The 27,843-nt window shown below is 41.2% G+C and overlaps 1 protein-coding gene across 1 annotated transcript; it reads right to left on the bottom strand.

Annotated features, from left to right (window-relative positions):
- Nucleotides 1-1,284: 1,284 nt before the first annotated feature.
- On the bottom strand, nucleotides 1,285-27,384 carry SAR1B (secretion associated Ras related GTPase 1B). The gene is made up of 7 exons (XM_054568451.1): nucleotides 27,235-27,384; nucleotides 18,828-18,903; nucleotides 14,567-14,686; nucleotides 11,237-11,302; nucleotides 9,608-9,711; nucleotides 8,427-8,558; nucleotides 1,285-6,771 (listed from the first exon to the last, which is right to left on the bottom strand). Exons 2-7 carry the CDS (start codon nucleotides 18,883-18,885, stop codon nucleotides 6,655-6,657), a joined length of 597 nt encoding a protein of 198 aa, XP_054424426.1. The 5' UTR covers nucleotides 18,886-18,903; nucleotides 27,235-27,384; the 3' UTR covers nucleotides 1,285-6,654.
- Between the last annotated feature and the right edge of the window lie 459 nt (nucleotides 27,385-27,843).

The raw sequence follows: 27,843 nt of genomic DNA, 5'->3' as shown, positions 1-27,843 counted from the left end.
GAAAATTACTGAGACTTGGTGTCTCATTTTAAATAAACGGAGATAAGAGGCTTTGTAAACAGAGGCCCTGACCTTTGTCAGTTAACTGAGTCCCCAGTGGAGGCCTGTATGAGAGACGTGGCAAAAACAGGGCCTTGTTGGGGGACTTTGTTTTGTTTGAGGCCTTCTGTCTTTAATCATCAGGTTTCTAAGCTGCTGTTCTTACCTTTCAAAGAGGGGGGTGGTGGCCGGCACCCTAAGGGCCGCATTTACAAGGGCTCCATTTTCAGCGTTTCCTAGGAAGGGTCCCCGTTTCCCAACAAGGTGCTTCTCCTACTCTGCTGTGGGTTGTCACTTGCATTACTGGTACCTTTGGTACAAGTGTCAGATAGTCTAGTTGACGATTACGGAGATAAAAAAAATGAACTAAATAAACTGGACTTTTCTCAGCGTTTGTCCCTCCGTGCAATGACTATTTCTATTGACTTAGTTTCAGTTCCGCGAAGAGCCTGAGTCCGCAGGTAAGTCCCTCTGTGGCGGACCCAACCGTAGCAGAACGAGCGGAGCGGTGGGCTCCACGGGGGGAGCTGGCACGCCGCTCGCTGCCACGCTGCACGTGCTTTGTGGGGAGGCTAACTGATGACCTCAGAGAGGTTTGATATTTGCATTTAAGTCTCAAAGGTAGCTTTTGATAATCATTACCAAAATGATGTTCGTCTTCACTGATTGCTAATGATCATTTAGTGTTATTAGTCTTTAGTATTGTTATGTCACTGCTTCTCCTGAATGAAAAACCCACCCTGGCCCCAGAAAACCCGAGAGGCTCGTTCCAGATTCAGGTTCCTGCCCTCTGCCCCCAGCCCATACCTACTGAAGCGCAGCCTTTGGCGGGAGAGAGTGCGTGCGCTCCCCAGGCGGTTCTGATGCGCTCTAGAGCTACAGAACCTTGACGCAGACAGAGCCAACGGGTTGCCTTACTTTTCACATTTCAACGGCGTCAGTGTTGTGGGGGTCCGGCTGCAGTTTGCCCAGAGCTGCTGTCAGCCTCCCAGGGCAAACTGAGCCTTGGCACCTGAGCGGAGTTGCCTTGGAGCCCTTGTACAAAGGGCGAGTGCTATTATCTTCATAATTTCAAAGTCTAATGAGTAAAACAAAAATTGCAATGGGATGATTAAAGTGGATCTTGATAACTAGAGTTTTTCAAAGACCAGTTAGTGTTTTATTTTTCTGTTCCTGACAGTCAAGTTCATAGGGGGTGAAGGGATAATAGACCATAATAAAAATAACATACAAACACAATCCAAGAACATTTACCATCTATTGTATTGATAGTTCTTTGTAAAATACATAAAGGTAAACAGAAACATCTTTATATAAATTATGCTTAACAATCTGTATATACTGTAAAACAATGGTTAAAATTTACACTAAGATGCTCGTGCAAGCAGTGTGCAAAGTGCAAACAGGGTTAGTGATGAAACCTTATCACCACCTTACCGCTTCAGCATACTCTGCATGTAGCCAAATACTGGAGGCCTTATCATGGAAAACACTTCGATCCCTTATAAAGTCACTTGACTACGTTTAGCCTGAGCGCTCTCGCCTCGGTTCGGCAGCCGACTGTGTTCAGTGAGGAGCAGCACCAGGGAACACAGGAACCCGCGCAGAGTTGGCCCTCCTGATGTGGCTCCTTACAGTTGATAAAGAAAAACATTCCAAGGACAACTTGTACATTACACACAGTAGAACTGTCACCCCCTTTTACTCTCCCCCCATTTTTTAGACACATTTTTTTTATCTCCAAAGAAATTTTTTTTTTATCCTCACCTGAGGACATGGTCTGTGATTTTTTTTTTTTTTAGAGAGAGGGGAGGGGGGGGGAGAGAGAGAGAGAGAGAGAGAGAGAAACATTGATCAGTTGCCTTTTGAACTCACCCTGACTGGGGACAAGCCCACAACGCAGGCATGTGCCCTGACCAGGAATCGAACCTGCAACCTTCTGGTTTACAGAATGACACTCCAACCAACTGAGCCAAACCAGCCAGCGCTTACCTCCAAATTTTTTAAACTAACATTAAACCTAATCCCCCCTCCCCTATTTGAAGTACATGCTTAAGAATTCATCCACTCCAGTGTAGCTTTTCCAAAAATAGTTCTGTGTAAAATCACAACAAGCCTCTCCCATTTCTGCCCTACACTCTATCTGAGGCGAGAGCACTCCTGAAACAAAGTGGACTTTGCATAAATTTGCTTTCTTGACTGATTACTTTGGATTCTATTTAAAAGTGCAGTCAAAGCCCCGAACAACCCATCAGTGGTCTTACATATATTAGCTACCCAATATCCTACATTACAAAGACAAAAAGTAGTTGGTTCAGAACTGTCTTCGATTACTGCCGATTCCCTTCATACTTGGGGGTCTTTTTGTCCAGGTGTGCGGTAGGGGTGTGTGTGAGGGTTCAGGACCGCAAACATGGTTTTAACAAAATCAGTCACTTTACACAGAGGCACAGTCCCCTATTACAAGAGCTCATTCTTTTCCTTTTTCATTATTTGGTTACAAAGCACTAATCTCCATTTCAAAAGAAGGGCAATGAAGGAAATAACTAGAAGCATCAACATGTAGCTTTAAGAATTTAGTCCTTCATTGAAGATATGTTGTTTTCTGAATCCATACTTATAGCAAAATAGCAAAGGCTTATAGAATACCTTTAACTTTCTATTAATTTTCAATGAATTTGTATTAGCTAATCTCTATTTTTCATGCTTTCTTGGAGATTTCTGTGCGGCTTCACCAACTTTTACATATGTTTCAAATGATCCAAACATTACCCTCTAAAGACGATGAACACAAGACTATTTTGAGAGACTTTCCTGTATATGAGCTATTATCAGTACACTACAGTCAAAATTTATTTGGCAATAAATCCGTGCAAACTTCAGTCATGTGACTAACAAGACTGAACTGCTCCACTGAGTCACATACCGAATAGTTTCACAAAACGTGAACCTTTCTGCTGAATCTCTCAAATCATGTCAACTAAGAAGTGTACTGGTTTTGTTTTTTTGTTTTTTAATCCTCACCAGAGGATATGTTTATTGATTTTTAGAGAGAGAGAGATTAAAAAAAACACTGATATAAAAGTATAGCTTTTAATGGTGGAATTTGGGAAAATGCTGGATTTTGAATGTGGTCTGTCAAATCATCTTGCAGATGGCAAGACACACTATTACCACAGCTATTATCCTATTTTAATGACTTACACGTAGTTTATGTACTGGAAAGCACTACAGAGAAGTGGGAGCCACCTGAAAACTAAGAAAAACAATGTTCTGCTTATGTTGTAAACCACAGTACATAGGCACACGAAACTAAAATGTAGATCTATGCAGGCGCTATCCGAACCCATACGTCTTTGGCTCTCGGAGACCCCGGGCTAACTGAGCAACTGTAAAGGACGCTTTCTCACAGACGGTAGTCTCTCCTCTGGCCCGCAGTTCCACTTTCTGAGGTCTCAGGTGCCTGCGGCCAACCATGATCAAAAATATTACGTAGAAAATTCCAAAAATAAAAAATTCACAAATTTTAAATTGTGTGCCATTCTGAGTAAAGTAACGTGATGGAATCCCGCATGGCCCGCGCTGCTCCCCCCGGACAGGAACTGGCCCCCGTCCTGGGCGTCCACTCTGCGCACGCCCCTGCCTGCCGTTCCCTCCGCCGCGGGCCTAGGAACCCTTTTTTACTGAACAACGAACGGCCCCGTGCGCGAGTGACGGTGCTGGCACTCAGATATGCCAAAGGGGAGCCATAAAGTGCCTTCTGACAGTGAGAAGGCATATATGTAGAGCAGAAACCCCCCACAGTGTATAGGGTTCAGTGCTGCCTGCGCTTCCAGGCACCCCAGCGCAGTCTTGGAACTTATCTCCTGGGGCATAAGGGGTCCGACTGTGCTTTAGGAAATGTCGACGCCCCAATTAAAAAATGCTATCCTCTCCACTCAAAATTCACTGAGATCAAGACAAACTGCAATCCATCAATTTAACCAGTTACCCAAAAGTATAATGAACAGCAGTCACTGAAATAGGTGTGGGGTTAAGAATCTCTTTAGAAACATAAAAGTGGGCTAAGACTTTGTATTTTTAGCTTTGGAATTAAGATTTTAAAACATCTTTTGGACCGTGCCTGATTTATATGATACCCAATCTTAACCTGCATGCAAGTGTTAACAATTGTATTTTCATGCCTTACCGTGGAGGTACAAAGTCAGCCTGTACCCCCAACAGGACCATCTACCCGCAGATACCCCCCAGGTGTGCACACCTGCACAGGCACAGGCAGAACGCGGTCCCCAAGTGCTCCGGCCGCCCTTCCGCAGGGCCAAGGGCCCAGGGCGAGCGCCAGAATGGCTGCGCAGCTGGGGGAGGGCCGCCGGCTGGGGACGCTGCACGCCTGTGTCCCTGGCGCTGGGAGGACAGACGGTGGCCGCTAAAGGCAGCTTTTCACTAGAGGTTCAGGCCGCAAGAATCTCACAGCATTGGGAAAATGCTCAGAGTTCAGACACGGTCCACAGAGTGAGTCTGTTTCTTTGATCCCAGGGGCCAAACCAGAATGAGAATTCTGGAGCAAGACAGTTTGTACCAAGAGCATTTTTTCCCCTCTAGAGAAACGAGTGAACTTTTTCCTTTATACCAATTTATGAGACAAGTAGTTAACTTCTCCAGTATCACAATAGATATTAGGAAATAACACTTCAACTGAAGAAACATTCCGTCAACAAGAGGCAGTTCCTTTTAATAAGGCATGGTTCTGTGTAGCCAGGACATCAGAAATGAGGACTTTAAACATATCTGGCAAAATAAACCAACAGGCTGAAAGGTCATTCCCTACTTTTCCCATGGTGCTCCTCAAGTTTCTAAGCAAGGAGGAAGCTGAAAGTGACAAGGAACGGCCAAGTTGCGACACCCACATGCTACGCTCGGAAATGGCCCTGGGGGTCTGGCTCGCTGGCGGCCCCTTCCAGTCACTGCCCTCTGTCCTCGTCTGCCTCCTACCGCCTGTCCCTGCCGAGGGGACTGTAGCACTGATTTGGACAATGGCTAGAGAAAATACTAACTTTAATATTTAAATTATTCTGGATGGCACTGGAGCAAATCTATTCTCAATGCAATTGGTTAAATATACTGTAAAATCTTGGCTTAAAACCAACAGGAAAATCTTAAGCTTGAGAGTCTTTAAAGAAGCATATTTGGCACTGATCTTTCATCTTATTTTACTAATTAGGGGAATCTTAAGTGGAAAAAAGAAATTTTTTTTAGGAAATTAAAATGTTTTAGAAAGCTAACCCAAAGTTTATCAGTGAGTCCATCCCTGAGGCTCAGGAACACTGTCGCATGACAAGCACTGCGTGGATAAATGACAGCCTTTGTGCCGTGGCGTACCAGCTGGCTGAGGACAACTGAGAAAAAGGAAAATGAAACACAATGAAACATTTTCTTTCCAAGAAATGAAACATGGCAAAGAATGCAAAAGAGGTTTAGACAGGAGCAGAACCCCCACGACCTCAGTGACCGCTGAAGCAGGACAGGCTTTCTTTGCCCTCAGATCCGCAGGCCCCACAAAGAACCGCACAAGACCCTACTTGTCACTTGCCTGGGAAGCGCCATGAAGTGTAAAGAGACTGGGGAATAGCTCTAAATGTGGGGAGACTGCTGCCTGTCACTATGTTTGGTGACGAGGCAGAGATGACCAGACCAGGCACCGGTAAGATCAGAGCACTTCAGAGCTAGACAACCGGAGTGGAGCGGCCGGGGCCTAGCAAACCGGGAGTCAGCCGCGTGTTGCACCGGGAGAGGTGTGTTTCTTCGGAAGGCCAGTCGCACAGGGACTAGGACGTGGGCCCTACTGGTCCTGGGAACGGCAGTGTTATGATAAAAATACACAGGATCGAGAGATAAATGTGGTATAAGGTACAACCAGGCACAACTTGTCTCCTGGTAAATGCGAAAGTCTCTAGGGACTGAAACATTATCTTAAATATTCTGAAGCAGTCTTCTTTCCCAACAACCACCTCATATGTATAATGTACACATTCGAAGTTTCAGAGCACACCAGCTAGGTCAGACATTAAAACGGAACATCTGCCCAATGGCGATGCCAAACATGAGGGTCTGTTTTATTGCATGATGTTTGCATAAGAAAAAAATATTGAAACCTGTAAGGCATCATGCAATCATCAATAAGCTAATTATTAACCGTACACTCAGGATAGGTGGGCGTATATAATCTAAAATTGAAAAACTAGTTCCAAAAAGTACATAAAAAATTTAACATGATGAGCTTTTAATTATGGTTTATATTTGTAGTTTCATACTGTTAAAAAGTGCTTCAAATGTCCTGTTGGAAAGTTGCTCTTTATAAATGGCGCTGGGGGTCATGTCAGATTACAAAGTGTAAAAACTAATTATCTTCATGGAATTAGAAAGCTAACATTGTGATAGTCAAACTTATTTGAATCAGTTTTTAATTCTCACTCAAATTAAGTTGATATAATATTAATAATCTAAAAATATCTGTTTTCTAACCAACGAAAGTCTATTGAATTCAAGTTATGCATGTTCACAATCAAATCTCTGAGCAGGCCTGAGCGGCGAGGCCGGCGCGGGCCGCGGCGGCCGCTAGTCGATGTACTGCGCCATCCAGCGGAAGCCTTCTCCGTAGCCCTGCCTTTTGAGCACGCTGCACATGAAAACTTCTAAGGGCCGCGCGTTCAGTTCTTTCAGAGGCACGTTGCCCTAGGAGAGAAGACAGACATTACGCTGCAGACCCTGTGTGAAATAAAAATCCCACTCTCCAGCAGAATGGCGGTTTAGCTATCTCAGACCCACAGGCGACTGCGATAAAGCCGCAGCTGGCACTGAGCCCTCGTGCTCAGCTCCGGGACAGGGTGGGAAAGGGGTGGCGCGGGCCGCACGCAGGATGGAAACAGTCGTTGACTGACTGAGGAAAAACTCAAGCTCCTCCAACAGGCTTCACACATATTAAGGATAAATATTCTCTGAGTAGGTTTTATGAAAAAACAAGGCACTTCCTAAAATTAATATGGAATTGAATTATTAAAAGTCCCTCTTCCAAACAAATCCCAGTAGGAATAAGTGCAAAAAATTGCATCTTTATTAAGTGTATGTTCAAACCTCAACGCACTCCTATTTCCAAGTTTACTTACGTTCTATTTTTACCTCTGGTGAATTCAGGGCCTTAACACTGAGCTGGGGGCCTAAACACACTACTAATGTGTTTAAACACTCAAGTGTATTATTTGGTGGTTACTTCTGAACATTTATTTTTAAAAAATTTTGAAAGCTTTCATTTAATTTCTTATAAATGAGCTTTAACATTTTTTTCACCAAGAGAAGGTCTAATTCAGTGGTATAAAGAAAACAAGCGAGGACATTTAAAAAGCCAAAATGTATAAATGACAGGTATTTTAAGTATAGGTGGTACATAGTATTATATTAGTTACATTAGTCTCAGGCGTACAATACAGTGACTCAGCATTTTCATACCTCACCCTGTGATCCCCCCACCGACCCGAGCGGCCCTCTGCCACCGTGCAAGCCTGGCACAGTGTTGCTGGCCGCGCTCCCCTTCGCCTTCTTCACCCATCCCCGGCCCCTTGCCCTCAGCAACCACCCCTATGGCTGCTGAGTTCCTATGAGTGTGTCTGCTTTGTTTTGTTTGTTTGCTTTGTTTCTTTTTTTAGATTCCACATGTAAGTCAAACCATACAATAGTTGTCTTACTCTGATTTATTTCACTTAGCACAGTGTCCTCTAAGTTCATCCATGTTGTTGCAACTGGCAAAATGTCTTTATTGCTGCCTAACACATACACACTGAGAACAGGAGTGCAAATATCTCTTCTAATGAGTGTTTTCGACTAATTAAGATAAATACCCAGAAGTGGAATTGCTGGGTCATACTGTAGTTCTATTCTTACTCTTTCTGAGGAAGCTCTGTGCCCTTGTCCACAGTGGCTGCACCAGTTAACAATCCCGCCGACAGTGCCCACGGGCTCCCTTTCCTCCACTTCCTGGCCAGCACATGTTATTTGTTAACTTTCTTATAACAGCCACTTTGACTGGTGTGCTTATGGTTTTGATTTCCCTGATGATGAGTGATGTTGAGTAAATGATAATTTTTAAGAAAAAAAAAAAGACAATGGGCTTTTGGAGTTGGACAATAGTAATGTGAAAACACATTTTGTTGTACACATGAAACTAACAATGTTATATGTCAGTTATACTTTAATTAAAAAAAAAAAACCAATGTAGCCAGACTGTACCAATTAGACTAATAACAGGACTACTGTTAGCGGCTGAAATAAACTATTTCAGAAGATAAAAATATACTGTTGAATGAAATATTCACACTTGCCAAATTTTTTTTTACCTTCCCTGTTGTCTGACCATATAAACCAAACATCTCTCGTAACCTCTCTTCACTGATGGCTTCAGGTCTGTCGATCTTATTCCCAAAAATTAGTATAGGCACATTAGCAATGGTCTCATCTGTCATTAGTGACTGGAAAAAAAAATAAAAACAAAAAGAAACACAAAATGTCAATATGAAACCATCTGAAGAGCTTATTTTGACAAGATATCCAATGGGTACCAAGGACTTGCTCTCTATCACAACATGTCAGTTTTGCCAACTTTCTTTGGCAAACTTTTCCTCCATTTAAAGGGAGCTCAATGAACCCATCAGCTCAATTCTTCTGTCTCCCTAAGGCTCCTTCTGTAGATGCTCACACTGCTTGCTCTGTGAATCAGCGAGGTACAGGGACCAGAGCCAACGCCTGGAAAATGGGCAGACTGGTTTCATTTCTAGTTCTGCTGCGTCTGATTTGTGAGATCTTGGACAAATAGGTCTCACTGAAGTTCAAAGAGAATTGAGAGTAGTAGCACCTACATTACGGAGCTGATTTGAGAATTAGAATTAAGTGAGGTAATTCGCGTAGTGTGTGGCATAAGGTAGCAACTCGGGAATTCCCTGACCCTGTTTCATGACCACAGAACCTACCTGAACTTTTTCACATGAACTAGTACCTGTGCACATGTTCTGGGCAGAGGCACGGGCAGGCCAGCCTCCAGACCAATCATGGATCTGCGCTCTGAGGTCCTAGATCTAGCGCTGGCCTTGCCCGCTGCTCCTGAGCCCCTGTAAGAAGCATCTGATCTAGGGGAAGAGGCTATGCATGGCCCTGCTCATTCCCGGGAGAAGCGACAAAGACAGTATGTTACAGCATTTCCAGGTTCTGGCCAGCTCCTTAAGAAACCAGCATCTTAGTATGACCAGGAACTCAAGGTCAGGTCACTCCAGGAACGGAGCAGCCATGGAACATACCACCAGGGCACACTGCACAGGGAGCGCAAGGCTTCAGGAAGGAAGTCTGCGGGGGCACTTCCTCAGCAGCTGCTTCCTCTGAGCTCCAGGAGCCACTGAGCCCCACAAGCTGCCGGGAGCCACATCTGAGGCTGCGGGAGGGCTGCGCTCTGACACCTGGACCGCCGGCCTGTTTTCTCGGGCTTCCTAGCAATTCAACTATGTGTCGTTTTAATTATTTAACTTACATCAAGTTCTTCTTTTGATTCTAACAGCCTTTCATGGTCTGCACAATCCACCAGAAATACAATGCCATTGATAGCAGGAAGGTAGTTTTTCCACACTCTTCGAGCTAACAAAAACAATCAGGAGTTAGATTTCATTTGCTGGTCAAAGCTAGTAGGTGGTTTGATGAAAGTCCAATAAGATATCAAATGTAATTATCCCTTAGTTGCTGCTACTTCACTCTATACTCAAGTTAATCTTTTACCCAGTGTTGCCAAGATCTTTCCAGAAGACGAAATGTCAGGCTTTCTTTGGCTGTGGGCAAGTCAATGCTTTACTCTGCCCCAAGCCCCCCATGTTAGAAGTAGAATTCCTCCATTACCACGGGACAACGATGCTGTGAAGTTCATTAGAGAACTGCTACTATTTTCATGTGCAGTAGTCATTTTTTGACATTTCTAGCTTATCAATTTTTTTTGTTTGTTTTTTGCCAGTGGTAAATTTGGAGTCAGTGGCAGAAGGAAATCAGCACGAGGTACAGACTTAAAATAATAAAAGCAAACTGTTCAATTCATAACAGAAATTAAAGTCTATAACACCATTTGGGTAGTGTCTTCTATGACATCCTTTTCTAGAGGAGAAAAGAGTTTTTGGAATACCCCAGAGGAAAAGACCTTTTTTCTCTGACTTCAGTTTTATGACATATCTTAAAAACAATATAGAAATGAAGTCTCAGATGAGCTTCATTAGGATCTCACTCCCTCTAATCATTATATTCCAGAATTTACTTTATGTGATTTCAAACAATCATATGTCTCAAATGTGCTTTTACCAGCCACAGCCACTTGAAATCTTTCCAACTATCTGTCATGAGGTTTTTAGAATGCCCACCAACTTCGTACTAGTCTTCATTTGTGAATTATGTGCTGGGTACTGCCAAATCCTTTTGGGGATATAAAGGTGAACAGGATTTCAGTCCCAGAAAGTCTAGGAGAGCAGACAAGACAGTCTTTCCAAACTTGCAGACATGCACGCAAGCGCCCAGAGAGCTGTGGAAGCGCAGTAGGGAGCACTCCCGGCTGGAAGCAGCTCCCGGGGACGGCAGCAGCCCTCACCCCGGGCCCTACAGGGGGGCCACTCATGTGCAGATGGCGGTGGCATGAGCACAGAGGTGGGAGGACACGGGGGGGGGGGGGTTCGGTTTGGTTGGAGTAAAGAGAATGGCAAGGGGGAGAGTGGGAAATAAGGCCTTGAAAGGTACACTGAAATCAGATCGCAGAGATCCAAAATGCCAAATCTACGGGTCTGGCCTTTAATTTGTAGGTAAAGATTTAGCCGGTGAAGGCTCTCCATACAGACCAGTCACATTCATCACACGATTATGACAGTAAGTGAGGCGTGGATTAGGGCAGAGAGAGGATGGAGGCTCAGTTTTACCCACTTGTTTCACACCAAAAGCAACTCAGACTTAAATTGACCTGGAGTATCATGAAAAATCACCCTTTGCTTTTAAAACATTTATCTGTGGTAATAACTCCTAAATTTTAAGTGTATTCTGCCTTCCTTGAGTAGAATGAGATTTCATGCACTGGAACATACTGGTCACATTTTTAAGTTGAAATAAAGCTACTATAAGAGTAATAGAATCTTACCTTGAACGTGTCCTCCCAGATCAAAAGTTGTAAAGGTCATGCCAGCTATGGTTAGTTCCTCGGAAGCTAATTAATAAAATATATTTTTATGACATGAAAATCAGAAATCCATTCATGGTATATATCAGTTAATATTTGACTTATTTTAACTGCAATTAAGGTCAAATCAAACATTTAGGAACTAATAAAAGAGTTCTTTGTTGGAATTAGATATACTCCAATTCATATTGACAATGCGGCACCAGTAATGGTAACATTCAATTCTACTGCTTACTACCTACCACGAACCCATCACTTGCTTATTTTTCCTTCTCTATTTCTCCAGCTGGAAATCTATTCAGACAATTATTTTTTGTGAATTCAAGTGACTTCTCCAACCTAATAATTTTTCCTGCAAGTCAGCTTAAATGATACAGGTAAAATACACAATTTTCTCTCATGGCTGTCAGATTTTACAGGAGACAGTTTTTAATGACAAACACAATTATAATAAAAAACAGTTGGCCATTATTTCTCCAAATATTTTTCCCGCTCCCTACCTTCTCCTCCTGGGACTTCAATAATAGGTCTGCTCGATGGCTTGACATTGTCCCACAAGCGACTGAGGCTCCGTTCGTTTTCTCCCAGTCATTTTTCCCCTGTGCTTCACCTTCTGCTTCTAGTGCATTGACTTGAGTTCACCAGCCTTTCCTCCTGCTGCCCTGGCACTAATTTGCAGCTAATCTTATCCCGTGAAAATTTCATTTCAGATATTCTATTTTTATTTCTAGAAGTTCTACTTGGTTCTTTTATATCTTTTGTTTCTCTCATTATGTTCATGTTTTCCTTAAATACTTGAGCACACTCGGTACAGCTGCTTAAATTTTCTTATCTGCTAATTTCATCATCTTTGTCACTTCTGGATCTGTTTCTACTGATTTTTCTCCTGGATATGGATTATACTTTTCTGCTTTTTTGCATGTCTAATAATTTTTTGATTGGATGGTAGATTTTGTTTTATTCTTTTGAAGAAAGTGGCCTTTATTCTGGCAGGCAGTTAAATTGATCATGGATCAGCTTTGAAGCTTTGTTAGGGCAGATCTAAAGTAGCCTTTCCTTTGAGGCTCCTTTAATCCGTTACTAAGGTCAAGGTCTGATCCTTTTGGAGCTTCTATTCAATGTCCTGTGTGTCCAACCAGATCTCTCCATTCTGGCTGATGGGAACATGAATGATTCCTGGGGCCATGTGAGCACCTGGAACTATCTGGCTAACAGCTCTGCTAGAATCCCTCCTCCAGAAACTATTCTTTGGCCATGTGGAGTTTTACCCTATGCGTGCACAGATGGGTATTCAGCCACAGAAATTTCTGGAGTTCTTTCTCTGCAGAGCTCCTTCCTCTGGTACTCTTGCCCAGCAAAGGCTAGCCACCTCCGCCTCTCCAAATTCTGGCCTCGGTCTCCTAAACTTGGCAAGACTTCCAGGTTATGTTCGGGTTTCCTCTCCTGCACCATGGTCTGAAAGTTATCCCGTGATAAAGCTTGACTAGAGAAGGGTTTGCTTTCCTTCTGTCAGGAACCACTGTCATAGGCTAACTAGTGTCCAATATCTGGAAACAGTTGCAGTGTACATTTTTGTCCAGTTTCTTACTTGTTAACAGTTGGAAGGTAATTCCAGACTCTGTTACTCCCTCATGGCCAAAAGCAGAAGTCTGCTACAATACAATGAAAGGTTCACTGTGATTGTTTACTAGTCAGTAACTGCTAAGGCCCTAGAGCTGTTTATCTTGTTAAAAATTCTGTACATACTGTGCCAAATGAATAAATAATTAATGCAATTCGTGGTCACAGTGTGTTCCTTTCCATGTGGAAAAGATGATGCTTGGATGTGGTTTTCAAAATACCTCTATGGTTACACTCCCTGATTTATTTAAAAAGTCCCAGGTTGATTAATTAAGACACAGAACATTGGTAACATCCCAGGAAAGTCGCCCCAGCCCCTTCCTGGTCGGTCCCCACCTCCACTCCCAGAAACGACTCATCTGAATTCTGTCACCGCAGGCTAGTTTTGCCTGTTCTAGAATTTCATATAAATAGTATAAAAAAAATACAGCATGTAATTTTTTGTGTGACCAGCTTCTTCCATGCAGTATAATGTGTATTAGTATGTATCAGGAGTTTATTCCTCTTTCTTGTTGAGTAGAATTCCATTGTTTACTCATTCTTTTTTTTTTTTTGATGAACTTCTGAGATGTTTCCCCTTTTGTCTATTACCAATAAAGCTGCTATAAGCACTCCTGAACAAGGATTTTGGTGAACATATGTTTTCATTTTTCTTAAATAAATACCTAGTAGTGGAACTGCCAGATAATAGGGTAGATACATGTTACTTCTTTCACATATACTTTTGATTAACTGAAAAATATGAATTGAAATGAATGTGAGCTGTAGGAAGGCTGAGATAGCAACTGTTTTGTGCCATTGCTTTTACTCCTAGTACTTAGAACAATGTCTGGCATAAAGTAGGTGCTCAATAAATATTTGTTGGATACAAGAGCACAACATCAAAAACTTTAAATGACTTACACCTAATATAGTCTCTTCCAATTCTCCCTTTTTTTGCAGACAATTGTATAAACTCAATTTCATCATGGTCATTTTTTCTTTAACAGTATTGTTCTCGTATCACAATCTTATTTGCCAAGCCCCACTCTCTTCTCCTAATATAAAAAAAGATTTGTCAATTTTACGAAATCTTCCTAGATAACTATTTTTGGGGCCAGTTCTCAATTTTATACTTATCATTAAGGCCACCCTCATTATTTCATAATCAATCTGTGGATTAAAGTGCCTTTTAAACTCTGTGTCTACTTGACTCATAGCCTTTCAACAGTAAAAGTGAGGTTTCAGCTATTTATAATTTTGGCTTCTTTGGAATAACTTTGTCAGTTTACTTTCCCAAAAGGTACCTATTACACAGCCTTATATTCAGGACAATATGTATTAAGTCATTATTCGCGTCACCAAGGTTATGGTGGCTTACACAGCCTAAGTACCATCTGGTTGGACAGACCTCAATCGTGTCATGATCTATCCCTGAGACAGTAACTTTAACTCCTCTAGCTGGAGAAGGTGTGCTAACTGATCAGAATATATGAATACTGTTTCAAGATTTAAACATACTCCCTAGGAGTTGGGTCACCTATAACTTACTATTTAAAAACAGGTCAAATCACCTGATTATAATTTAGTCAACAACAACAAAAAAAACCCAAACAAAAAAGCATTTGGTTAGCATCTATGAATCAGTATCACCTGATAAAATAACAACATCGTATGGGGGAATATACTTACTGGGATGTAATGTTGGAACGTGTTGTCCAAGTCTGTCATCTTTTAGCATGTGTAGCAATGTTGTTTTTCCCGCATTATCCAATCCAAGAAATACCAATTTACCTGTTTTCTTATATAAGCCTATAGAGAAAGCTATGATTAGTCAAAGTAATATCCGACACAATCTATCCAAATAAAATGACCTTCAGTAAAAGTATAATATATTAACAGTTTATTTAGATGTTTTTCCTAATTACTCTAGATTTTTGATGAAGAAGCACCTTTTTAGCCCTGACTGGTATGGCTCACTTGAACATTCCCCCACTGAAACTATTTGGATGATTCAGAAGCCTTTCGTTCCCGGGACGAAAGGTCACCTGTTCAATTCTGGTCAGAGCACAGGCCTAGCCTGCAAGTTAGGTCCACGGTCAAAGTGCGTGCGAGAGGCACCCAGTTGATGTTCCTCTCCCTCTCTTTCTCTTCTCTCTAAAACTAAATAAAATCTTTAAAAAAAAGAGAAATAAACAACTTTTGAACTTTTAAGACTTTATAAACTGGCCTGAATAAGCTTGGATTTGTGACATATTTTTAGTTTTGAAGAGCTATTTTATATACATTATGATTTGGGAATTCAAATCATTATAAAACTAAACTTATCTGCAATGCCAAAATGCCATCCCCTTGACAATTTGAGGGGAAACATATGTGTCTTCTACTAGAGAAACATTCATAAAGTAGCTGAAATCATGTATTTATGAAGTTAGAGCAAAAGAAAAATTAAAGAAAATTTGATGGGTGAAAATTAAATTAAGTATTTTGACAATATAAATTAGTATTTCAGTAAAAGTTTGGTTTGTTGTCAAATTTCCCTGAGAATAAGGTTAAACGATTCACATGATTGCATAAAACTATGAAACAACAAGAAAGCACATAATTTGAGACGTATCAACTAGGCATTGAGAAAGTGATAAGTAGAAAAAAGACAGCATTGACCAAATTATAGTTGACTGGCATTTACTGCAAACTTCCATGTTGAGTTTTATAATTTTTCTTTTTTCCCTTTTTTTAAAAAAATTATATTTTATTGATTGTGCTATTATAGATGTTCCAATTTTTCCCCCTTTGCTCCCTTCCACCCAGCACCCCCCACTCCCTCAGGCAGTCCCCACACCACTGTTCATGCGCATGCGTCATGTATATAAGTCCTTTGGCTACTCTATTTCCTATACCGTACTTTACAGCCCCATGGCTGTTCTGTAGCTACCAACGTGGACTTCTTAGTCCCCTCACCGCTCCACCCATTTCCGCACACCCCCTACCATCTGGCATTCATCAAAACACTCTGTCTCCTTGATTCTGTCTCTGTTCTTCTTGTTTCCTTATTTTTTCAGATTCAATTGTTGAAAGGTACATATAGATTGCCATTTTATTATTCATAGCTTGATCTTCCTGTTTTTCTTATATAAGTCCCTTTAACAATTCATATAACAATAGTTTGGTGATGATGAATTCCTTTAGTTTTTTTCTTGTCTGGGAAAGTCTTTATCTGCCCTTTGATTCTAAGTGATATCTTTGCTGGGTGGAGCAATCTTGGCTGCTTTTCATGACTTCGAGTATTTCTCTTTTTTTTAATATATATTTTATTGATTGTGCTATTACTGTTGTCCCATTTTTTTCCTCCCCTTTATTCTCCTTAGCCCTGCACCATCCCTCCCCGCAGAATTCCCTCCCCGCTTAGTTCATGTCCATGGGTCGTACATATACATTGTTTGGCTTCTCCATTTCCTATACTATTCTTAACCTCCTCCTGTCTATTTTGTCCCTATTTATGCTGCTTATTCCCTTTACCTTTCCCCCGATTCTTCCCCCTCTCCCTCCCCTCTGCTCTCCCTTTCTATGATTATGTTCCTGTTCTATTTGTTTGCTTAGTTTGCTTTTGCTTTTTTCTTTTTTTTTTTAGGTTCAGTTGTTGATAATTGTGACTTTTTGGTTATTTTACTGTTCATAGTTTTGATCTTCTTTTACTTAGATAAGTCCCTTTAACATTTCATATAATAAAGGCTTGGTGATGATGAACTCCTTTAACTTTACCTTGTCTGGGAAGCACTTTATCCTCCCCTCCATTCTAAATGATAGAGCTTTGCTGGATAGAGGAATCTTGGATGTAGGTCCTTGCCTTTCATGACTTTGAATACTTCTTGCCAGCCCCTTCTTGCCTGCAAGATTTCTTTTGGAAATAAGCTGATAGTCTTATGGGAACTCCTTTGTAGGCAACTGTCTCCTTTTCTCTTGCTGCTTTTAAGGTTCTCTCCTTGTCTTTAATCTTTAATCTTGGGTAATGTGATTATGATGTGCCTTGGCATGTGCTTCCTTGGGTCCAACTTCTTTGGGACCCTCTGAGCTTCCTGGATCTCCTGGAAGTCTGTTTCCTTGGCCAGATTAGGAAAGTTCTCCTTCATTTTTTCAAATAAGTTTTCAGTTTCTTGCTCTTCCTTTTCTCCTTCTGGCACCCCTATAATTCGGATGTTGGAATGTTTAAAGTTGTCCCAGAGGTTCCTAAGCCTCTCCTTGTTTTTTTGAATTCTAGTTTCTTCATTCTGTTCTGGTTGAATGTTTATCTTTTCCTTCTGCTCCCAATCGTTGATTTGAGTCCCGGTTTCCTTCCCTTTACTCTTGGTTCCCTGTATATTTTTCTTTGTTTCACTTTGCGTGGCCTTTACTTTTTCTTCCATCCTCCAACTGTACTCAACCAATTCAGTGAGCATCCAGATTACCACTGTTTTGAACTGTGTATCTGATAGGTTGGCTATCTGTTCATCGCTTAGTTCTATTTTGGGAACTTTGATCTGTTCTTTCATTTGGGCCATATTTCTGTCTCTGCAGGCCTGTTACGTTGGAAGGGGCAGAGCCTTAGGTATTCGCTGGGGTGGAGGGTTAGGGGAGGAACCCAGGTAGCTGCCTTGTGACATTGTGTGTTGGGGAGGGGCCTGAGAGGAAACAAGGCACCTTGCTCAGCTCTCAGCCAGCTTTCTGTCACTTCCCCGCTACCCACAAGCAAATTGGGCCCTTCTAGTGCTGATTCCTGGGTGGGCGGGTTTGTGTACATTCTAGGACCCTGTGGGACTCTCCTGTGAGGCTGGGAGTTTCTCCTGCTGCCACAACCCCCACAGGTTTTTACCTCCAGAGGTTTTGAGGCTTTCTTTTCCTGCACTGGAACCCTGGTTTGCACCGTCTAGCCCGCTCCCCAGCTGCTCCTCACAGTTTATCCGCATGCAAATATGGGACGGCCTGGTCTGCCAGCTGCAGCCTTGCTGTGTGTCCTCTCCGCCCAGGCGCCCACCTCTGCTCCTCTTACCAGTCTGGATGAATATTTCTTCTTTAGCTCCTTTGTTGTCGGACTTCCATACAGTTCGATTTGCTGGCAATTCTGGCTACTTTTTGTTCTAAAATTTGTCCTTCTTTTGGTTGTGCAAGGAGGCAAAGTGTTTCCACCTATACCTCCATCTTGGCCGGAAGTCCGACTTCCAAGTTTTATAATTTTTCTTCAGAGCCTTTTTTTTTTTTTTAAAAGAGGAGTTTTAGATTTACAACAAAATTGACAGAAAGGCAAAAATTGCCCATGTACCCCCACCCCCCACACATTATCAATATCACTCACCTAAATGGTATCTTTTTAACAAAGGATAAACCTATATTGACATATCATAATCACCCACAGTTTATCTTAGGGCTCACTCTTGGTGTAGTACATTCTGTGTCTGGATGAAGGTATAATGGCACACTTTTGTCACTGCACCTTTATAATATATTTATGTAATGACACTATTATCCATCATTACAATCTTAAAGAAAGTATTTTCAATCCTCTAAAAATCTCCTGTGCTTCTCCTGCTCTTCCTACCCTTACTCCATCCCCACTGTCCAGCAACCACTGATTTTTTTTTGTCTCCATATTTTTGCCTTTTCTAGAATGTCATATAGTTGAAATCTTATAGTATGTAGCTCTTACATACTATAGCTCTTACATAGGCACCTAAGGGTCCTTCATGTCTTTTCATGGCTTGATTGCTCATTTCTTTTTTTTCTTAAAAAAAAAAGATTTTATTATTTATTCAATATTTTTAGAGAAGGAGAAAGATACAATAACTCATTAAACATGTTTATACAATTGCAAAGCCCACGTTTGTAACTACTGTGTATATTATAAAGTGGCTCTACACAAATAAGTACTTTTATGTAACTAGGTTTAAATGGATAATCGGAATAAAGGAGTCAACATTACCTAAAAACTGTAGCACACTGCTGAAACCACTGTAAATCCAGTCAAATATAAAGGACATATCCAAATCTTACAGGGTCTGCAAAAAAAGTGTTTTGAATTTAGTAATCAACATTAAATGCGAATATACATTAAACACCAACAACATTAACCAACTCTTGAGTAAATAACTCTACAGCAATCTTACCATAGAGAATTAAACACTCTTATCCAGACTGGTCTAACCTGATCTATACTGATGCATAAAATACAAAATGCCATTAAAATACCAAGAAGAGACCACTTTTTGTCCATCCAAGTAACTGACATGAAAAAGAACGGTAACAGCCAGGCCCAGAAAAGGTGCAGTAAAGAGGCGTTGTCAGTGACAGTATAAATATCTTTTGGTGGCAGGATAAATATTTCTCAAAACCAGTTTGGCAATAATGTATCTGTTGATACCATTTGACCCAAGAATTCTACTTTTAGAAATTGTCCTAAATATTGAAAAGCTTTATATATAAAGATGTGTATCAAAGTATTATGTAAGAAAAATTTGGAAGTAATCTAGTTCAAAATAATTATATATGACCTATGGAATATTTACCAAACCAGTAGAGACAGGGAAGAAGGGCAGGGAGAAGAGAAGAAAGTTAATGATAATAAAGTTTCAAAGGCCAGATATACCTAATGGAGTAAAAACCCTTTTTCTATTTCTTTTGGTCTTCTGAAGCCGTTGGTACCAAATGGTACATTTCTGGGTTTATCTTTTTGCATTTTTCAAATTTTAATCATATCACTGAATAAAAATTTTTAAAAAATCTTAAGTCACAGTAGAAAGTGCAGTGTGTAGTTCAACTCAGCATTTAATTGACATGTGCTTGATAAACTAATAGTGTTAACATGAAAATTAAGAGACAGAAGCTTCTTGAAAAAAGATCACATACTGTATATAAAATATACTTTCAGATCAATAGAGTTCATTTTCTAGAGCTGAACAAAAAAACCCAGGCCCCAAACTTGGGCCAAATCCAAAAAAGTCTGAAGGGTTGTAATTATCTTTGACATTTTTTAGACAGAGTATGACACACAACATTGCGTTCCTTGACCACTTTTCATTCCTGTGGGCTGCCGAGTATGACACAGGCCCACCAAACTCAGAATTCCTAGAGGGTAAAGCGTGGAGAGATACCTCGCCGTAAGAGTAGGAGACAGAGAACAGAGACAGCCTACCTCCAGTTCGTGCCTAGCAGTGCCTACTAGGAGATTCCTTGGATCCTGGCAATAGCCTCCCACCCTTACTTGAACTGGCGTGAGCAGAATTTTGTTCTTGCAACCAGATAGTTCCTGATTAAGAGAGTAACTGGCAAATTATGAAGTTTCATGAGTCAGGATCGCAAGAATGAGATCTACAACAGCAATATATATACACAAAAATCTAATATCTTAGTTTCTGTTTTACTTAAGTTGAAAATTACACCTCCTCCTACTATTACCATTCTAGATCAAATAGAAATCAAAAATTGTAGGTGGTTGTCTGTCTGGAAAAAGTGCAGCCATTGTTAATATAAAAGAGAATGGTTTGCAAGACACCTATGTAACCTGGCAGCCAAGGACTGCGCATGCCTGAACAACGACCACATTGCTGGACTAGTCAGTGGGAGCGGTAGATGCTGTTGAGTGAACATGTGCACTGTGTGGCTGTCGCATTCAAAATGACTGAGTAGAGCAACAAATCTACATCAGATTTTGCATTAAACTTGAATGTTCCTCCACCAAAACTACCTGGATGGTTCAGAAGGCCGCAGCTATGGGCAGCTGGTGACTGGCAGCTTCATCACAACAACGCGCCCACTCACACATCATGTCTTGTGCAGTTTTTTGGCAAAATATCAAATAACCCAGGTGACTCAGCCCCCCAACAGCCCAGATTTGGTCCCTGCAACTTCTGGCCTCTCCCAAAACTGAAATCACCTTTGAAAGGGAAGAGATTTCAGCCCATCAATGAAACTCAGGAAAATGTGATGAGGCAGCTGATGGCGATTGGGAGAACTGTGTGAGGTCCCAAGGTGTCTACTTTGAAGGGGACTAAGGTGTCATTGTGCTTTGCACAATGTTTCTTGTTTCTTGTATCTTCCTCAATAAATGTTTCTATTTTTCATATTATATGACTGGGTCCCCTTGTGGACAGACCTTGTATGTTCACAAGTCCTGCTTGTCTCTAAATCCAAAGTCCTATTCCCATAGTTCTATGGCAACAAGATGCAACTAAGGAAAGGTTTCTTGGGCAATGTTTAGTCCAAATCTTGAAGACTGAGTAAGAGTTTGCTAAATTTTGTGAAGGTTATATTGTGTGCAGAGGCACAAAATAAAAGGGGACAGCAAAAAATCTGGTATGTTAGATAATATGATTGAGGTTAGGGACCTGCAAACTGAGAGTAAAAACCAATGAATTCTAATTAGTGAGGCACAAGCCAAAGCGATAAACAAATCTAAGACAAACATAGACATTTGGTTTTCCATGCTTGATACCTATATATACGGACCTAAGAAGCAATACAGAATCCCTGACTGGTGTGGTTCAGTCGGTTGGACATTGTTCCACAAAGTGAAAAGTCACTGGTTCAAATCCTGGTCAGGGCATATGACTAGATTGTGGGTTCAGTCCCAGTTGGGGTGCATGCGAGAGGCAACCAATCAAGGTTTCTCTCTCATTTGGTGCTCCTCTCCTTCTCTCTCTCCCTCTCTTCCCCTCTCTCTCTAAAATTAATAAGCATGTCCTCGGGTGAGGATAAAAAAAAATGTCACGTTGGCACAGGCTGGTGTGGCTCAGTTGTTTGGAGCGTCATTCCATAACCAAAGCGTTGCAAATTAGATTCCATGTCAGGGCACGTGCCTAGGTTGCAGGTTCATTCCCCAGCCTGGGCACGTGTGACCCCTGGTCTGGCTGCGTACAAGGGGCAACCTGTACGCAAGAGAGAGAATCGGTGCTTCTCTCTCAACAATTTTTAAAAAACGCGGTCTTGGACTTGACTTTTGGTATAGTCAGGGTGACTATAACTCCCAGTTTGCTGGGGACAGTCTCAGCAGTTACCTCAGTCTAATTACTAATACTGCCTCTTTTCACTCTCAAAAGGGTCCTGATTTAGGTGTGAAATTATGTGGTCACCCAATACATGTGAAAGAAGAGCCACTGGAAGTTTGTAAGCTCAAAAATGATTCAGTCAGACTCCTAGTCCATTATTCCAGAACTGCCACTGTCTACTTTCTAGCTATCTTTCCAAGCTTAATACACATTTACTTCCCCACTTGTAGCTTTTCCTGGGCCTAAGTAAACCGCTTGCCATTCACTGCCGGTGACCTGTATTGTACCACCTTACACCTCTATGCATTGTCCTTCTCAACATCAGAATGTTCTCCCACCATCTCTGCCTAAAGTCCTCCTACCCCTAAGCCCCAGCCAAATGCTCTAGAAGAAATGAGTCATCACCTGAGATAGTCTTTAAAGGACAGATAGAGGTGGAAGACCCAGTGGAACCCCTGAGGGTAGAACTAGAAAAGACGGTGGCAAAGCTGGAAAGGAAATAAGTTAGCCCCATCCTATATCGCTGCAGAGATATCACAGCTGGCTTTGGTGACAAAGGAGACAAATGTTGAGAGCATGAGCAGCCTGTGGTGGCGCGGCAGCACAGGACAGCCTGTGACCAGCACTTAAAGCACAGCAGAGCCTGTCTGCACAATTCATTAATTAAGTGACCTTGAACGAGATACAAGTTTCTTCTGCAAAGCCTCTCAGGGATTGTTAAGATCATATAAGATACAATGCACACAGTCAGTACTTAATACCTACTTGCTGTCATTGAGAAGTGAATGGGACGGGAGGTTAATAGAGGCAGTGAGCAGAGATTCCTCTTTCAGAAGAAGCTAAGTGAAACGAAGGAAATGAGATTTTCCTCTTAAGGAAGGGTGAGGCTCAAGTATGTTGATAAATTGAAGGGAAGAGGTTAAATATGAGACAGAAAGAGAAGGAAGGAGTTAACCAAAAAGGGCAAAGTTTCAAGAAGAACCTGGACTGAGAGCACATCTCTTCTTCCAAGATTACAAGGAAGCAGGCCAGGAATGTATAGTGGAGGTCATAGAAGCTGACTCCAAAAGTGAGGAGGAGTGTAGAGAAATTGACGCCTTCGGAGCAGTGCCAGCCTGCACTGATTTCCAGTCTCCCCCTCTCCTCTCCACCCTCACTCCAGCAATGCTTAACTTTAGAGAATATTGAGTAAACAAGAATTAGGGACTTCCAGAACAGGAATTACAAAAAAAAAAAAAAAGACAAGGAGAGAGGGTGTTAAAGTGATCTGATCAAAATGGGGGAAAGGATGGGGATCGACGGTGGGGCTCTCACAATACAGACCTGGGAGAAAAGGGGGAAAGCTTTTAGTGGGAAAGCAGGCACAGATGTAGTAAAGGGGTGCGAGAAGGGAAAGGTGGGCCACGACTGTGCCAGCAAAGTGGAGGAGAAGGTGGGGTTCAAAAATTCAAGAGAGGATCAGGCCCGGGCGATGGCAAGCTCCAAGGCCTGGCTCTGGCACAGACGGCCGGAGAGAGCTGGAGGTGGAAGATGCGGGAAGTTAACCGATGTAATACACTGTCCACACTGATGGGCAGTGGGATCACCTAGAAGAAAGGAGGGCTTTGCTGTAGAACCCCAGACTGGACCAAGTGGCCAAGTCCTCACTGAAGACGACTGTTGGTAGGTGAGAGCTATAAGGAGGGTAGAATGGGGTAAGCCTTGAAGGACAAAGGATTTATTTTGCATAAGGATGGTAGCTATTTACTGCTATAAAACTTGTCCCAAGAGAAAGAGAATTTAGTAACCTATATGGGAAAACTCTGCTTTAAAAGATAATGAGATACACATATTTCTATAAACTTGTGGTTTCTAGGAACCTTAAAACAAACTAGAAGTTATCATTAGTCATCTTAAAAGAGAGGTAAAAATGCCCAACTAAGAATAAAAATTACTTAGCCACAAACAGATACCTGAGCCCTGAGAACAGGTTACGCAACACCATAAACACCCTATTAAGACATGTGAAGAGCAAAGGTCAAGAACAAGGAAACATATACACGTCAGCAGATTTATTTATTGCATGAACACCAAACAGGAAAAGGCCCTATGCAGGTTAAAAAAGTGATCTACTCAAGTAACATGAAAATCAGTGCAAAGGGTGTAATGGAACAGAACCTCTCAGGTTAAAAATAACTTTTTCAAGTCTTGTTCCATTAAACTTATATGGATAATTCCATTTATATGAAATGTCCAGAACAGGCAAATCCTTGTAATGAGTAGATTAATGTTTGTCAGAAAGGAGGGAAAGGGGAAATCAGCAGTGATTGCTAATGAGTACTAGGTTTCTTCTGAGGGGGATAAAATGTTCCGGAACTACATAGTAATGATGGTTGCACAACATTGAGAATATACTAAAAACACTGCTCTGTAGGTATAAGGGTAAATTTTGTAACCTATGATCTCAATAAAGCTATTATAAAAAAATTAAAGTCAAATTTACAAATTTACATGGCCTTTTAATATTTCAATAAATTTATATAAGTAATTAGGCAGAACCATTTAGGTATGAACTTGAAGGGAAAAAATACACATACTACAACAAGATACAAATACTACAAAAAGTACGGCTGGAAGAAACTAAAAGCTATGGCACTCTAAAGAGACAACTATAATATCAGAGTGGATTACACAATTAATAATAATAAATTGGGAAATAAAGGATGGTAGAGCTGTGGTAAAATGGATAGAGTACATATTCTGGAATTTAAAAAATATGGACTTAATGTGCATCTTTTGCAATATTGATACCAATACTTCATTCTGGGAAAGCCAGTCTCTGAGCCTAGTTTCCTCCTACATGTAGCGGGGCTACCACCTGCTTCACAGAGTTGTAAGAATCATTAAATATGCCAACAGACCTGAAAACCCCTTGAATACTCTACAATATAAGGTAGGATTAACTCATTCAGATTAAATTCAATGCACAAAACTTTAAATACCAATTTTCAAATTAACGTCAATGTTAACAACTTTTAATATGAAAAAGTTTTTTTTAATGATATTCTGATTTTACTTTAAATATTAACAACACTGTCATTGACTGTCACTGGAAAAGGCACTAGTTTCTTTAAACTCCAAGTTATAAAAAGGAAGTTTTACTAAAAGAGTAATCATAATTTTCTACATAACAGTATCAGATTTATGACTAAAACATGCACAAAATCCATAAGATGAGTATACTATCTGTAAGCTAACTTAGGAATTATACACACCACTCTCTCGAACTGAAATACTAGAAATATAAAAAACGTCAAAATCTGGCCCTGGCTGGGCAACTCAGTTGGTTAGAGTGTCATCCCCATATTCCAAGGTTGTGGGTTCAATCCCTGGTCAGGGCACATAAAACAATCAACCAACGAATGCATAAATGAATGGAACAACAAATCAATGTTTCTTTTTCTAAAAAAAAAATCAGTAAATAAAAATTTCTTTAAAAAGAGGCCAAAAAGAAGCTTCTTGAGCATGTTTTGCAGAATTTCAGCAAGGCCCTGTGCATTCCTACGGATGGACAGTAACCATGTTCAATGTTCAAGACACTGCTGCTTTATAAATATTCTCCCCTAAAATTGTTAGATTTTCTTTCTATAGATTTTAAAGTTTTGAAGCAGTGTTGCAAATAAACTCAAGAAAACACTTTAGCATTGAATGCATAGCAATAACAATAATGTAAGGAGACCCTTTTTGCTCATGTAATTAACAAAAAGTACATACTCATGTTTCCTATGGGGAAAAGTGATACTTGATTGAAAGACAGTTAAATCTGTGACAACAATAAAAAGTAGGATTTTTTAAGAGTGAAAAAAAGGGGGGAGAGAACTCTAATGAAAAAAGTTGTGAGTCTGAATACTGAACTTGCCTATACTAAATTATGAAAATAAAAACTGAGATAAGCAATGACATTCAATCCTTTAAATACTTTTAACTGAAGTTCTAAAAGCTATGCACAAGGAAGAGAAACTTTTCAACACTGATTTTAAAATGATTTGCTTAGTAATGTTTTGCAGAAATAATCTAAATGAGTTTCAGTCAAGAGAAGAGGGTGGAGAAATAATGAATCATTACTATAGAATTCTGATTTGTAAGCTTCGAGTGATAGGGCAGTGATTCTTATTTCTGATAGCCTAATCTTTTGTCTCCATTCTTGCTTGAAATGCAAGAAAAGGCAGGTTAAAGTGTACCTTATTTAAACTAATATTCATAATTATTGAAAAACACTTCCCTAACATTTCTAAAATAAAGGCAATACCTTCCTTTTCTGCAAACTCAAGAAATGCCAATCAACTATATAATCTTAAAGTTTTTAAAGTTCAAAATATTCTGGTAAGGAATGGAAATCCACTATTTGTATTACATATATTACAAATTGCTTTGACACATCAGCACCACTAATGACTGCCAAATTGTAAGGCTTCCTTTATTCCTCATCTCTAAAATAGAAGTGATACTACCGCCTTCCTTAGTGGATTGTTGTGCGCATAGTGCCTTACACATAGTAGTCAATAAATGTTCCTTTCCTTTTCTTTCATTTGTTTCAATGCGACTTACTCTTAACTGATACTTAGCACTGAACAGAGAACATTCTTCAGAGTAAGGCATGTGGTAATACAGATCTTGATATAAAAAACATCCAAATAGCTCTAGTCTTAATTTTTCAAGATAAAAGGATTTCGAACTTCACCTCCTTTTGCCCCATGTACCAAACACCTTAAATTTCTGAGGAGTTTGGCTCTTTTAGCCAACGATGTCAGTTTTCGCTGCTGTCAAAACAAATTCCTATCTTGTAAAATCTTGGAACAGCTTATAAATCATTAATCATTACAGTTTCCCACAGTAATGTATCTTTTTCTCACTAAAATGGGAGTTGGGCTATGACAAGACGTTGACTACTTTTAGTAAAAAAGCTCAGTTTGCCCGTACACTAATTGGGAGACCTGAAAACAACACACCATGTCACAACCTCTTAAGCTGTCAAAGATTCCCGCCGCCTTCACCTTATCTGGGGAAGAAACTGAGGCCAAGGGGAAGGGAGGGTTTGCCTGCAGTTTAGAGTCATCTCATTCTTCCCGAAATAACCCACCGTCTGACAGCAACAATGTCCTGCCCAGGGGACCATCAGAGTGGCCCCGGCCCCACACATCAGAAAGAGAACCCATCCTGCCTCGCGCCGCCTGATTCCGGGGCGGGAAAGGGCCGCCCTGCCACAGCCAGGGACGCTGGGTAGGCCTAAGCCCCAAAAAGCGCACCCTCCTAGGGATCCACAGCTGCTGCCCGCCGGTTCTCCCGGGAGGAGAAGCCGTCACTCACCTGCGATTAGAGAGAATGCAATTCCTTGGCGTCGAAACCGAACCTCAAAGCGCGATGGCTGATGGCTGCCGGGGCCCAACCCGCGTCAGCTCCTTCCCGACCGGAGGGTGCTTCACTCTTGAGTGTCCGCAGGACTGTGGCTCCGCGCGGCCGAAGTTCCGCCTCCTACGGGTTCCGCCGCCAAACTCCAGGCTGAGCACGCCCCTGCGGGCGGCGGCTTGCCTCCCCGCAGCCGGGCCTCCCCACGCCTGCCTGAAGGGGCTTCAGGGGCCCACGGGCCTCAGCAGGGAGGCAAACACGGGTCTCTAACTTGGGAAAATTATCCATGACATCATTTTTAAAGAATACACTTTCAAAGTACACCTGTTTCTGGAATCCACAAGTGACTTAACAAAATGTAGCTAAGTGCCAGATAACACGTTGGATGCTGGGTATCGAGCTTTAACAAGACTGTCTTGGCTCCGCAGTTCATTGCGTATAGATTAGTGTTAGGGTACCTTCCTTGAATGTGTGTAAGTAGGAATATTTGGGTGCCTTGAATGGAAGGTGCGATGACAGTACTTCTAAGATTGCTCTTTTAACAAAGTCCAAACCTGTATTTTAATGTAA

Source organism: Pteronotus mesoamericanus, unplaced genomic scaffold (genome assembly GCF_021234165.1).
Source record: "Pteronotus mesoamericanus isolate MK-2021 breed Mesoamerican mustached bat unplaced genomic scaffold, CSHL_Meso_final contig_2, whole genome shotgun sequence".
NCBI classification, from domain to species: domain Eukaryota; kingdom Metazoa; phylum Chordata; class Mammalia; order Chiroptera; family Mormoopidae; genus Pteronotus; species Pteronotus mesoamericanus.
The sequence above is the reverse complement of the archived record's forward strand: the minus strand, read 5'-3'. Positions and strand labels throughout refer to the sequence as shown.